The 15,239-nt window shown below is 39.4% G+C and overlaps 1 protein-coding gene across 2 annotated transcripts in view; it reads right to left on the minus strand.

Moving 5' to 3' along the window:
* Nucleotides 1-15,239, minus strand: part of Vit (vitrin) — a 112,888-nt gene that overhangs the window by 65,910 nt on the left and 31,739 nt on the right. For both annotated transcript variants that reach the window (XM_013363450.4, XM_078029393.1), the window contains exon 3: nt 6,014-6,079. In XM_013363450.4, the coding sequence (XP_013218904.1) occupies nt 6,014-6,079 (66 nt within the window). The remainder of the gene's footprint in view (nt 1-6,013; nt 6,080-15,239) is intronic.

Consider the following 15,239-nt stretch of genomic DNA (forward strand, 5'->3'; position numbering starts at 1 on the left):
ATATATATTTTTTGTGGGCTGGGGGGGGGCACATATTTTTATTCTGTCTTATATGAGATTGGATGCTTAATGAAATTGAAGACTTTCTGGATGGGCAGCCGGTAACGTGTTGTACAGTTAGTTGTCCTGGCTCCCACCTGTGTGAAGTACTCTCTCCTAAAGCCTCTTTGGACTGAGGCCATTGCTGCTGGGGCTCTTCTGGGGCTTCTTTTTGTGTGAAAAACAAACAAACAAACTATGAATGAGGCCTGTCTGCAGACACGCTGCCAGGCAAACACTTTTCTGGACTCTTTGGAGGATGTAATTTATGTGGTAACATATGTATTTATTACAGTATGGGCTGAAAGGCTCATGATTGAAGAGCAGGTCTTTTTTTTTTTGAATGTATAACCTACACATAAATGGGATTAGTCCTTAGAAATTATAACCCTTCTATCATTATCTGCAGCATTAAACAATCAAGAAAAAAGCAACCACATTTGGGTAATTCGTTAGAAACTGCTCAAGTGGGTTTTGGCTAACTAAATTTGCCTCTAAGGTGCTGCTAGGTAGGGTTAGATTTGTGACCCCAACTATATCCGGAAAACCTTGAAAAAAATCACTTCTAAAAGTAAGTGATAAACCTGTCATTAGTGCCACAGGTAAACTTTATCTTGAACTATCCAGCAGGTTAATTTATTAAGTCATTCACATGTTAATTCTGTTTTATTTTCCCCCTTTTACTATTCTGAGAAGGTGGCCAGGCTTTCACATTCTCCTATCTTTGGAGCTCAAGGTCGCCGGGCAGAGGGCAGAGCGGCCTAAGGATCACATTCTCTGCGCTTTGAGAATTAGACTCTCCGAATCTCCCTTGTTTGAGGGGAAATTGAGTTCTTTCAGCCCCAGGAGTGATGAAGAGAAAATAATGTTCCAAGACTAGGAAGGTGGGAGTGGGTAGGCAGGTTCCAGGACAGGAAATGTCCTCATTCCCTAGAGCTGTCTTGGAGGAACTGCCTCAGAGCAGCACCCAGAATGATGCCTCTTGGGGTGGAGCCTGAGGCACAAAGTTTCCCCATCTCTGCCAAAGTCCTATGGTCCAGAAAACAGGGGAGCTACCCACCTTTCAGGGACAACATGGACTTGGACACCATACCACTCCTGGAACTCTCTCAATCTTTTAGACTTCATAAACCTTCTAGGGGCTGGAGCACAGAGAAAGAAAGCTGCTGTAAATATGGAATTTGAATTCTACACTCTTTTCCCCTTGCACTTGGTGGTTTGGAATCAGACTTAATTTAATTTGATTTAGAAAATGAAGTAATGTAATAAGCCAAGTGTGGTAGAATCAAATTGTACCAGATACAACTATTCACATGAAAGCTAAGTGTTGGCTTGGAATGAATGACCACATATAAGCTTGGGGAGTTATCTGTGAGAATCTGTCCAATTGCTTTCTCCATCTTTGCTTTTTCCCTTTGTCAAACCCCCCATGCTAGAGTATTTTCAACATGTTCTCAAGTACTATCTTCTAGGTCTAAAGGGCCCCTGATGAAGGCCACTGGGGACTGTGCCCAGACCAAAGAAGTAGAAAGAAGGAAAAGGGATACGAGGAAAAAAGAAATGTAAATGAAGGGAAAGAAGGGAGGAGAGAAAGAACAAATTATCTGAAGCAATTGTGACCCTGTACACAGACAGAGTAGATGCACTGGTACACCAGATGTTCTCAAGCCAAGTATTCAGGGTATTCTCCTTTTCCTATTTTATCCATTTCTCTTCTCCTTTACTTCTCATTTGGTCAGCGTTGCTCATCCAACACTTTAGAATCCTCATTCCTAAGTCTACCTGGCTTGGGAGGGGACCACTGTGAAAGCAGCAGAGGTAGAACCTCACCCAGACCTGAGTTTCTAATCTGGCTTTGACAACTTTGGTATCATGTCTTGGGTACTGATCCTCAAGACTCTCAGACTGTGGGAGTGATGATATGGATCAAGGTGTTTGATTGCCTGTGGTTTGTGGTGTGCTGCTTGTGCCGGGAACCCCCTGTGCAAAGGTACAAGCTAAGATTGCCCAGTTGCTGACCCAAGGAAACTGTACAAAGGCTCAGAATTATCAATCTTCACCTTGAAACTCAAGTTAACACTAGCTAAGTTAACACTAGCTCCCAGGGATAGAGGATTCTGAGCATAGCAAGATAACCATAATGTCTCCCTATAATATCTGACTCTGGAGGTCAGGAGTGGATGTGACAAAGGGTCCCAGGTGATGCTAATGTTTCTGGTGCAGGAACCACATTTTTAAAAGAATGACTAGACTTGTCTGCCAAAATGATTTGTTTAATGTCCGGCTTTTATAATTCCACTTTGCTTAAAAATCCTTTGGGGGTTACCTATAAGACAGATTCTGACGTGTCAACTGTAAGAATGATGTGGTCACATTTCTTTGTTTAGTGACTAGGAGGAAGGCCCCTGCTCCCTACCCACTCCTCTTAGGGTACCTTCTTGAAGAAACTGTAGGTCAATAAAACCTTTTGATTTTATAAATCAAAGTCTCTTTGGATCCTTGGATCCATAAACACTTTCCTCTGGAATGAGCTTGGGGGTCTCTAGGTACACAGGAGGAAGGCCTAGGGTGCACAGTTTGTCTCCTAAGGAGACAAGAGAAGTTGTGATTGTTCTGCATTCCACTGTACTACACACATTTGTGTGGAATTCTGTCCACACTTTGTAGATACTTTCATGCCACCTCTATATGCATGTAAATCTCTAATGCTTCTTCACTGGCCAATTACATTCCCTGTCTTCTGCCCTCATACACTGGTACAAAGTTTCTTTGTTGTTGTTGGCAGGATTGTTCATTTCCTGAACCACCTTACTCTCCTCTGAGAACCACACTGCTCTCAGAGAAGTGGATCCCTGCTGTCTAAGCTCATACAATTAGATTCTGTATCCCAGGATCTTGGGGTAGGGAAACAGGGGCGGGAAGGAGATACAGATATGCGGAGAGAAGCAGGGGTGTTCTTGTGGATCCTCCATCTGGGGACCAGTTCCAGGGAGTTCCAGCTGCACTTCCCTCCTTGGGTTCTGCAAGCTACCCTACTTCCTGTCCAAATCCCCTTTTCTACTTAAGCAAATTGAGCTTGGATTTCTGCTAATTGCAACCAAAATAACCTGCACTGAGATATTCCCCGCTGACTCATGATGAAGTCCAGATTCCTAAACACAGTAGTATAGTCCTTCACAATCTGGTGCCTGCTTATTCACCACCTTTTCCTCAACACCTTCAACTTCTACTCTTGTAAGGGTCCAGCGAACGTTGGAGGAAGAGACCACCGACTCATGCAACAGCAAAAGGGGATTTATTGAGGATCCGATCCAGCGCACTGGGGCTCCAGGCTCACTCAAGAAGGGAGAGTGGCCAAGAGCTCCGAGCAGGGGTTGAGCAGTGCTTAAGTACACTTTTTGGGGAGGGCAGGAACTTTACATACGTCATGGTCCCCTTTAACAAATCATCATACACCGCGGGAAAATCAAACAACAATTCCTGAACATGATTAGTACATTCATTGGCGGGAACAGGTCAGGCGGGGGTGATAGGTCACTCCTAAGAAGGGGGGTACATTCAAACTGATTGATTTGGGCCCTGAATGCCTACGTGCCAAACTGCACAGGGTCCAGGTTATGTAACAACTAAATGGTCAGTACCGGGCATTGTCTTAATTGCCTCAGGAATTTCAGGTTCTGTGTGCAGTTCAGAAACTTTACAATACCTAGTCCTTTACATTTTAACTCAGGCTTTGCAGCTTAGAAACTTTACCCTTTCACTCTGTGTTTCAACCAAACCAAAATGCGTTTTAGTTTTTTTCTACTTTTCTGACCCTGGATACCGTGTGTTTTCTCAGTTTGTAATGCCTCTGCCTATTTGGCTTTATCAGTGTTGATGTGTCATTTCCTGAAGGAAATACTCCCAGAGGCACAGTTTCTTCTCCACATTCTCCCTGTTGTCCTAGCACAAACATATGAAATAATAATTACCCGTTGGCTTGTCTTTCTTCCTCCCTAGATTGTGAGCTCTGTGAGGGTAAGGGGTGAGTCTCAATCACTGTTGTATCTGAGTGTCCAACTCCATGTCGCATCCTCGGTGGCACCTAGTAAATACTTGTTGAATGAAGGAATCCTGTGCCTTCTTTATCATCAGTCACCTGCCCCAGCTATAGACCAAGTTGAATGGGAAAGATGAAAATCACTTTGGCCTCAAGCTATAGATTATGATTTGGAAACACTCCTGAGGTCAAGAATCAGCTATCTCCATGGTTTGGGAATATTCTATTACTTTCACTGGATCTTTTTTCCTCCTTATTTAATGATTGTGCCAGAATTTCTAATTAGAGAAAAGACCTCAGGCATTTATTGATTCAAATGTGCTGCATCACTAGGGAGATTTTGAGAATAAAACTAGAATTTAGCATATCAGAAATTCAATCCATCTGAGATCTCTCATAGAGGTTTGCCCTTGGGTCATTTAGCAGAGACTTTCATAGTCACTGCACACTGTTGTCATGGTAATCATGGAACCTTTCATGATTTTCCTACTCTAAGTTAATGAAGATACTGGAAAGAGCCCAAAGGAATTCATACTTGGGTGTGCATTTGTCTCCATATTAACCCAATCATTGTTTTGAACACACATCTGCCCCAGGGCCTTTCCTCTTGGCTCTTGGTCCTGACAGGAATAAATAAACAACTGATTCCTTTTTAGTATTTCAGCCTAGGAGGCTGCCCTTTTGGCCTCATTTCAACAGGAAATCCCACATGGAGGGTTTAAAGGAGAAGAAGAAAAAAAAGGGTGGTGTGTGAAGCAAAGATCGCTCTTTCTTTTCAAATGACTAACGTTGCTGATTTCAAAGCACTTGAATTTAAATGTCTCTAAAGAAAGTTTCCGTTGTGAGAGCATAGAACCTTGACAGTATCTAAAACCTCTATTTTATGGCCCTTTATAAACACACCTTAACTCAAGCCGCCATTGAGCCCACAAATTTGGATCCAGATATCCCAGTGTGCTCACAACATGTGAGTGTGAGATTTTCCATCTGTGTCCCATCCTGCTCATTATTTCTCAGTATCCATTCTTCCTTTTTTTTCCCTGCTGGTACTAAAAGTCCTTACTTTTAGGGAGATATGTGGATGTTTGAAATCAAGGCGTTTCCCTCTCTCCCTTACTGCTGGCCAATGGTATTTAAGGATAAGTGTTATACATTCAACTTTCTGGACATCTCTGAGAAGGAGTTATTCTCCTCCTCATGTCTTATTAAGTGGAGAAGTGGATGGAGTGGAGACGGCCATCTTGGGTAATGAACTGGAATCCATGTTGAGAAGGGCAGAATGACCAGACAGGGGTCTGGGTCCCTGGAGATTGTGGAGCGTCCATAAAAGCACAGACTCTGTTACAGGAAACAGAAAGAAACTAAAGAAATTTCAGTCTTATGTATGTGCCAATTGTTTTTTTTTTAACTTTCTGCCATCTAATCTTAATTGATACATCACCGAAAAGGGAAATTTATTTTTCCTCCTTCCACTGACTGAGTGTGAAATCCTTTGGGCTTTTCTGTGACATTTACCTTCTGATCACAGGGCATGCTCCAGGGTGGGCAGATTTACTGGACTTTTTTTGCACTAGCTGGACTGAATTTTCTAGCATGGGGAATTGAAACAGAGGTTGATGGCAGGGAAATACTTAGTCCAGCTTCACCATAGAACCATGGTGTTGCCTGGTGTGCATTTTAAAATTTTCTGGTCAGTGAAACTACATTCCTGTTACCTTAAAAACAGGTCTCATGTCAAATGCCCTTTGGAACGGGGTACATGATGAGTAAGACTCATCATTGTTCAGTCTGAATGCAAAGCAACCTGAGATGGAGAGCAAAAGCCAAACAGAACCAAAACAAAAACCACCTTCCACATTCTCTAAAGCAAGTGTAACAACCCTCCACATGTGAGACAGATGCCTCATACCAGTGAGGAGTGATGATTTTACTTACTGAACTTGGGCCTTTTAATCTTCTTTGTCATTTCTTTATTGGAATGTATTCCAGTCACCAGCAAAACTATGTGAAGAAAATAAAAAGTGTTTAAAAATCTGATTACTATTATTTCACCTGAATGTTTATTCTCTTTTGGTTCTTACATTTGGTTGGATAATGCACAAAGCATTCTCACTGATGGAACTATTTCCCCATATATTAAGATTAGGGAAATGAGATACATAGTTTGTGTACTTTTCTTAGCCCCTGCTGAGAAAAAAAACCAAAAACGCCTCCTGGATACTTGTCCTGTGTTTTGATGCCTTTAAATTTCACTATCCCAGTTCTACAGTTTCCATTTTCAAAGGAGGGAATGTGGGTCTGGAGAAGTCTCCTAATTTGCCTGGTCCCAGGAATGAAGGATAGGGGTAGAAGCACTTGTACCCTTCTTGTTATCTTTTGCTCTGTTCCACAGCGAGTTTCCAAATGACCCATTTCCAGACTACACATGCAGTGTGCATGTGTGTGTTTCTGTGTCCACACAAATGTGTGTTTGTATGTGTGTGTGCCTGCAAGTAACTGAGGTAGGATTGAATTGAGGAGAGATGTAAGAAGCCTCAGGAGACAGGCTGTCTGGGAAAAAAAAAAAGAGGAGAAAGAGGTTGGGAGAAGAGGGGAGACTAGACACAAAGTCTGGGGAGTCCCCTGATGGCCCCCTGGTCATCTACTCTAGAAGCCCTGGTTCTGTGTCTTCCTGAAATATAGGAGAGAGCTCAGATAGCATTGGGGCCTTGATCTCCTTCAGAAAGTACAGCAGTAGGTGAAGTAGGGGGAATTCTTCATCCTTTTAACTTTCAGGTCAGATTCCTGGTTTCTTTTCAAGCATATAAGATGAACTTGAGTCTTGTATTTTTAAAAAATAATGTTGACTGCTTTTATTCTTATTACAAAAATAATATACACTCCTTGTAGAAAAATGTAAAAGGCACAAAAACTAGTGCAGAACTCCAAAGTATGTATTTTCAGACTTTCTTTCTCTCCCCTCATATCTATATCTACATATATTCATACAGATACTTTCAAATATACATTTGATCACACTCATACTATTTTTAATATTTATAACTTATTTCAACTTCAGGATATTTATCAACATTTTTTTTTCTTGTCATTAAATTTTCTTCCCACAGTCATTTTAAGTGCTTGCAAAGTATTGCACTATAAGGATGTAGCATCATTTAGCCAATTTTCACTTAATAAAAGTAACTTTAGTTTTGCACAGATTTATTATTATTTCCTTAAAATTAATTTCCTGTGTGAGATTCATGCTCACCTAAAATTTTGGTACGTATTGCAGCCATTTCTCATGGCAATTTTGTATTCACAGTGTGTGAACATGCTCATTTTGCCATTGCTGCACTGATTCTAACTGTAGACAGAAAGCATTGCTGTTCCAGAATGCTGGTCACTTCTCTTCTCCTCTTTCTCTCTCTCTTGGCATTCCTCCATCTCACTACCCAGGATGGCTCTGTTTTCACTTACCTCCGTTTTAGCTACATTTCAGAGAAACTCACTTTCTGAGTTGGGACTCAAGATGAATGTGGGAAAATAGAAGAATCAAAATAGGCACTTGACTTCCTAGCCTGTGTGTTGCTTTTTAACAGAACACTGATGCTCAATTTTGGCATAAAGGGACATAGGGGATCTCCAATTGGCAGCCAGTTTTGAAGGAAAAGATGGTAATGTCACCAAGTGTTTAAGAAAACCTTGTGCTTATATTTTAATTGTCTAGCTGCTATAGAATGAAAGTTTGTGTCCTTCCAAATTCATATGTTGACATCCTAAATCCCAAAGGGATGGCGTTAGACGATGAGTCTTTGGAAGGTGATTGGGTCTGTCATGAATGGAATGAGTGTTCTCATAAAAAAGGTTCTAGGGCTGAGGATGCATCTCAGGGATAGAGCACTTGCCTAGTATGCACAAGGGCCTGGGTTCAATCCCCAGCTCCACAAAAATAAAAAAAAAGAGAACAAAACAACAACAACAAATCCAAGAGGCTCCAGGACAATTTCTTGTCTCTTCCATCACGTAAGAAACATGATGAGAATGTGGCTGTCCATGCCAGGAAACTGGCCTTCAGCAAACACTGAATCTGTTAGTGCCTTAACTTGGCCTTCTCAACCTCCAGAATTTTGAGAAGGAAATTTCTGTTTTCATAAGCCACCTAGTCCATGACAGTTCGTTACAGCAATCTGAACAGACTAAGACACTAGCTAATCTGTGTCAATGATGCAGCCACCAAATGATCCCGTTTTGTCCATGAGCTCTACTTGTATTGTGGACAGTTGATGTACCATGTGCTACAAGAACAGTACCATGAAAGAGAACTGAGTGGGCATCAGAAGTCTAGCCAAGAAGGAGGAAGGCGGACATTTTTTAGGTGTTATTTACTTCTGCGGTTTGGTTGGGTGTGAATGTCCTTTTTATAGTAGTTTCTGCACCGTTTAACTCTGTATAAAGACTATATTTTTATTTTATGTGCAAAAATAAATATCTAGAATATTTTTTAAACAAGCACCAAATAAGTATATAAAAAAATTAAGCAAGTGAAATAATAAATTTGTATATAAGTTCTCAGAGAAAACCAAATACTGTCCTTCTGGGCCTTGTGGCTTTGACAAGTGGTTTATAATCTCTGGTATCACTAGAACGATAATATTTCAGCAAGACCACCCCATCATTTGTTTGGTCACCCAGACCCTCCAGGCATGCATGGCTGGTTCAGTTTAACAGTAGTGGCTAATAAAGTCACAATTGTCATTGGTACACACGGGCTGTCCCTTCAGTTTATGTGCTTGTTAATTAAAGCTCCCCAGAAACCACTCCTCCAAGAGAGGGCTGGTCAATAAGGCCTGCAAATGTGCTTGTGCTTTGGAGCAAATCTTCATTTATCATCAGCAAGACTTCTCTTGCTACACTGGATATAGTGAATTGCATGTTGAACGTGGGTGAGAGAAACATCCGTCTTCTATTTGTTTTCCTAGGAAGCCTGGCAGAGCCCCAAGACGGATGGTGCCCACTTCCACGAGCGTGGTGGCAGATGGTTCTGCAAGTCAGCCCCGTTTGTAAGAGTAGTTAATTATCTGGCCATTTGTGTCTACAAACCTTGTGGAAATTAATTCCAGAATCCAAAGTTCCAAGGCAAACATGATTACCAGCTCTGTACCAATGCTTCTCCATTTTTTAAAATCTGGCGTTCAGTTTTAAATAACCTAAAAAATTCTCAGTTCTCTTTGGTACTGCTTACAATTTCAAGGAAATTAAATATTAAAAGTAATTTTTGTAATAAAAATTTTCTACTACTTCCCCCTTTCTCTTTTGTAATAGTAAGGACAGTTATATTAAGTGCAACTGTTTTTAAATCAATGTAAAAAAACTGATCACATAATTTATAAGTGGAGAAAATACAAATGAATAAACTTGAAACAATGTTCAATCTCATTAATGATAAAAAAAATGCAATGGAAACAAAATGTTTTAGGGAATGTTTTCCTATTTCATGTCAGTAAATATGGAACACAAGATTAAACTTAAGTTTGGCAGGGATTTGGGGTTAGTGAATTTTGTGTGCTGTTCATGAAATCTAAGCAGGTGGAGCCATCCTGGAAAGCAATTTGATAAAAGGTTTCAAGAGTCTTAATTTTTATATTCTTTAACTGAGACAATAACACTCCTAGGAATATATCCCAAGTTACAATCATTAATATAGACAAAGATTTATGTAAAAAGTACTCATTATAGCGTTTCTAATGGCAATCTGGAAATAATGAAATGTTGGAAATGCCCCAACAATAGGGAAATCCTAAGCATTTATTACAAATGATGTGTAGAAGAACATTAAATTATCTGTGAAGTGTTCTACTCTAATCTTAAGAATAATTCTGACAAAGTTAAAATATATGCAGAGAAGTAACTGGAACAAGTACCAAAATGTTAACAATAATGGGATTAGGGTTTCTATTTTTATATTTTTTCCCTTTTATATTATATTCTTTATAAATAAAATATATAGTTTATATAGAACATTTCTTTTATCATTAAAAACAGGCAACATTGCTAAATTATGTTTACATTTGCTTATATTGAAATCATATAGGCTTACAATAATGAAAAGTGCTTTCTAAAGTTATCAGTATGATTAATCTGTGCTTATTATTTTTAGTTTTCCTGTCAGTAATAAATTATAATCCATTTTCCAGGGAAGACATGAAGTGCCAGAACATCTAACCAATAATCAAATCGATAAGTACTTACTGAATACTTATGTACCTAGACTTTTACAGAAATGTCTCCTTCTAGCCCAGAAACTTCTTATTGGATATTTTTTTAACTCCTCAATATACTAATACAGGTAGTGTCCACAATGTTTTCTGGAAAACTGATTTGTAAAGCAGATCTTTTTAAAGCAGTTAAAAACTTCCCTAATAACTTAATTTGGGATTATGTACTTATTGGAACATTTAGCATCAAATAAATCAGAGCAAAGATATGACTGTTTATTTTCTACACCCACATAAAACTTAAACTTATCCAGAATATTAAACCCAGGAGAAGCTTTAGAGATCATCTCTTTATTTTATGGAAAGTAAACTAAAGTCAAGGTTAACACTTTTCCTAAATCTGTAGTTATCTGGGGCCAGAAGTTGTAACTAGAACTCAAATTTGCTAACAACAGCCTTCGTCTCTTTATTCCACTTGCTCCTGGTAAGCTTACACATTGATTTTACAAGGGACTTCAAAGACAACGAGTAGCGAACAGGCTAAAATTTCTGTGGTGCATTTAAAGACATGTAAAACAAACGTGCTTATTTTGAAATATATTAATTAAACAACTATTGTTAATTGAACAATTTGGGGAGGGGGAATCATTGGATGGCTCTGATACCTTGAAAATCTAGCGTGGCTAAGAACAATCACCTGTGGAGCAAAACTTATTCTGTACCTATGATATGTGTGGAGCACTGGAGATACCACAGTAAGACACAGCTCCTGTCCTCAACGGGTTTACGGTGTTTGGAGGGTCAGGCTAATGGCAAGGCAAATACAGTGCAGCCGTGATGAGAACATAGGGGTGGAGGAAGCGCGTAGGAAGATGGCCCCACATAATGGGGCCGAGGGAATCTTCTTGGAGGACCAGAGTCTTGGGAGGATGTGGGGATGTAGGAATGGAGGAGAAGCATACCTGAAAAGGGAACAGCATGTTCAAAGGCCTATAAGATGAGAATGATGCAGCCCCCAGGGAGATTAGGAGTTCAGTGCCAGGGAGGGGCTGGTGAGAGAGGAGAGCAGAGGAGGACAGTGAGAGCCACCACAGGAAGGCCTGACCAGCAAGGCACTTCCAGAAACCTGGACTCCATCCTAAAGACCAAAACTCTGAGGAGTTTAAATCAAGAGAGTGGTGATCAGACCTGGACTTTAGGGAGAGGAACACACCTGTCCTGGAGAATGAGTTGGAGGTGTAAGGATCTGGATCAGGGAAGCAGTCATAGTACCTACCAGGGGTGGAAGTCACGAGGGACTCCAGGAAATGGCCCTGACCAGTGGGCTGAGGAGGGAGTTGCCCAGGATGCAGACCTTGGAGGACGTAGAGACATCTGTGAACAGGAGTTGCCTTTGTTTTTTTCCATCAATGGAGTTATTCATCCTTTCCTACCCAGCTTTATTAAGGTGTCATTGACAAAAAATTGTGGTGTACTGTCTGATGTCTTGACACACACACATCTCGTGACGTGATTAAATCCAGCTGATTCACCTCTCCATCACTTCACATGCATACTTTTGTGTGTGTGGTGAGAACATTTCAGATCTGCTTTCTTAGCTAACCATGCTGTACCGTAGACTCCTTAATGTTTTGGCTCATAATTGACAAACACTTCCCCATTTCTCCATTCTCCTGGGCCCTGACAACCTGCGTTCTACTCTTTTTCTATGAGTTTGACTTTTTTAGATTCTGAATGTGATATGGTACTTGCCTTTCTGTGTCTGACTTATTTCACTGAGTATAATGTCTCCAATTTCATTCATGTCACAAATCAGACACAGGCTGTAGGAAGATTAATACCATGATCAGGAGGCAGTATTTCCTCATTTTTTAAGGCTGAATAATATTCCATTTTATTTATATATTCATCCATCAATGGACTGTTGATTCCATATTTTGGCTATCTTGAATAATGATGCAGTAATAAAGAAGTGAAGATATACTTTCAACATATAGATTTTGCTTCTTTCGAATGTATACTCAGAAGTAGGATTGCTGGGTTATATAGTAGTTCTATCTTTAATTTAATTTGATATAAAACTCTTTTTCATTTATCTGTTGACCACTAATATATCTTCTTTTGAGAAATGTCTATTCAGGGCCTTTGCCTACTTTTAAAATTAGGTTGTTTTCTGCTAAGTTGTATGAGAGTGTGAGATCCTTCTATATTTTGGATAATAATCCTTTCTCAGGTGTTATGTTTTAAAAATATTTTCTCCTATTCCACAGGTCGTCTTCACCCTCTGTTGACTGTTTCCTTTGCTATGCAGAAACTTTTTAAGTTTATGTGATCCCATATATTAGTTTTACTTTTATTGCCTTTTCTTTTAGGGTCATGTTAAAAAAAATCACTGTACAGAAATATCTAAAAGATTTTTTACTTTGCTTTTAGTAGTTTTATAGTTTTAGGCCTTATATTTAAGTCTTTAGTCAGTTTTGATTTTTTTTAATATGAGAATCTAATTTCATTCTTTTGAGTGTCTTATTTTCCCCAATACTGTTTATTCAAGGGAAATTCTTTTCCTAGTGTGTTCTTGGCATCCTTCCTAAAAATCAATTGACTAGAAATGCATAAATTTATTTCTGGGCTGTCTATTCTGTTCCACTGGTTTAGATGTCTTTTTTTTTTTTAATTGCCAGTACCATGCTGTTTTAATTTGTATAGATTTAAAGTGTATTTTGAAATCAGGCACTGTGATGCCTTCAGTTTTGTTCTTTTTGTTCAGAATTGCTTTGTGTATTTGAGATCTTTTGTGGTTTCAACAAATTTGAGGATTTTTTTTCTATTTCTGGGAAAAATACCATTAGAATTTTTATAGAGATTTTTATCAAATCTGTAGATTACTTAGGATAATATGGACATTTTAACAATGTTGAGTCTTCCAATCCATGAACATGGGATATCTTTCTATTAATCTTCATTTTTTTCATTAATGCTGTGCAGTTTTTGATGTACAGATCTTTTACTTTCAGAGTTAAATTTATTCTGAAGATTATTTTTTTGCTTGATGATATTGTAAATGAAATTTTTTTTAAAGATACATTATTGTTTGTATTTAGAGGTGCTACTTATTTTTGTGTGTGTGTGTTGATTCTGTATCCTGTAACTTTGCTGAATTAGTTCTAATAGCTTTTGGTGTAGTCTTCAAGATTTCCTTTATATGCTGTTATGTTATATGTACACAGAGACAATTTGGCGTTTCCCTTTCCAAATTGGATAATAACTTTTATTTTTATTTCTTGTTCAATTATTCTGGAAAAGACTTAGTACTATGTTGAATGGAAGTGGTAAGAGTGGGGCATCTTGTCCTATTCTTGATTTTAGAGGGAAAGTTTTGGGCTTTTACTTTCTAGTATGCTGTGGACTGTGGGTTTTTCATACATGCCTTATTGTGTTGAAGTACAGGAGTCTCCTTTTTCTACATTGATTTCCTGCTATATGAATGAGCACTCCTATATGAATGAGTTTTGCAGAAGTATAGTCCGAAAAAGGCTGAGGACAAAGGATAATCAGGTCTCCCTTCTTTGTTCTGTGATGCTGGGGAACATGGCATAACTCTGAGGTTGGTTTGTTTTGTTTCACTAAATTCTTCCTATTCCCAACCCCTTGCCCAGCTGAGGACAACTCCTATGGTTGGGGTAGGCTCCTGGTCAAGTACCAAGAAACTTCTTCAGGGCTTCTCACAACCATCTGACAGGAAATAGGATGGTGCCACTGAGGATAAGGAGTGTCCTTATCTTTGGCTCCAGGAGAGTGTGGCCTAGCTAGGTAAAGCAATCTTGACAAAGCTGAACCAGCTCCCGGGCAGCCATTTTATATAGAGCTGGATGATTAACAGCTCAACTATATAATTTATTTATTTTTATTTTTTTAAAGATCTTTTTTGATATGGACACAATATCTTTATCTATTTTCATGTGGTGCTGAGGATCGAACTCAGTGCCTCACATGTGCAAGCAAGCGCTCTACCACTGAGCTACAACCCCAGCCCCTCAACTATATGATTTATAGAAGAAGAAACAGGAGGCTTGATAGGAAGGGTGGCTTGCCAACATTATTAGCAAGGTCATGTTGGAGCCAGGACTCAAACCTGTACCCTCCCTCTGATTTCCAGTTCAGTATGCATTCTGTCATGCTGAAATCTCTCTTCCCTTCTCAGTGGTGCCACCTCCATCTCATCCTGTGCCCAATTCTACCTTGTAGACTCCCTATGAGCAGACCTTGAACATTCTCATTGTATATGGATTCAACTTTGTTCCCTCAATCCAATTTATATGTTGAAGTCCTAAACACCAAGTACTTAGCATGTGACCTAATTCAGACATAGGCTCACAGTAGAGGTGATTAGTTAAGATGAAGTCATACTGGATTAGAGTTGGGCCTCCGATCTAGTATGACTGGTATCATTATACAGAGGGAAATTGGGAGATAGACCTGCACACAGGAAGGACATTATGGGAAGAGGAAGGTAGAGTCTGAAATGATACATCTAGGAACCAAAGAATTCCAAAGATTTCCAGTAAACCACTAGAAGCTAGAAGATAGTCATGGAACAGATTTATCATTCATGGTTCTCTAAAGAACCAACCTTGCTGAGACCTTGATTTTGAATTTGTAGCCTTCTGAACTGAGAGAGAATAGATTTTTGTTGTTCTGAGTCACACAGTTGCAGTTATTTTGTTACAGCAGCTCTAGCAAACTGAAACAGGCTATCCCAAAGACCTTTGTGCCTTGTCCTGGCAAGAGTTTCACAATGCTGACAGGGTCACTTTATCTGACAGGGCAATAGACAATGGGGTCAAATTTAACAGATTATTACCCAAGGCCTTGATCCTAAGCCCATCAGAGTTTCCCAATTCTAGTAGCCTCACTGTTCCTTGAAAAACCAATGCAAAATTGTACCCTCTGGTGATAACACAATT

Source organism: Ictidomys tridecemlineatus, chromosome 12 (assembly GCF_052094955.1).
Source record: "Ictidomys tridecemlineatus isolate mIctTri1 chromosome 12, mIctTri1.hap1, whole genome shotgun sequence".
NCBI lineage: Eukaryota > Metazoa > Chordata > Mammalia > Rodentia > Sciuridae > Ictidomys > Ictidomys tridecemlineatus.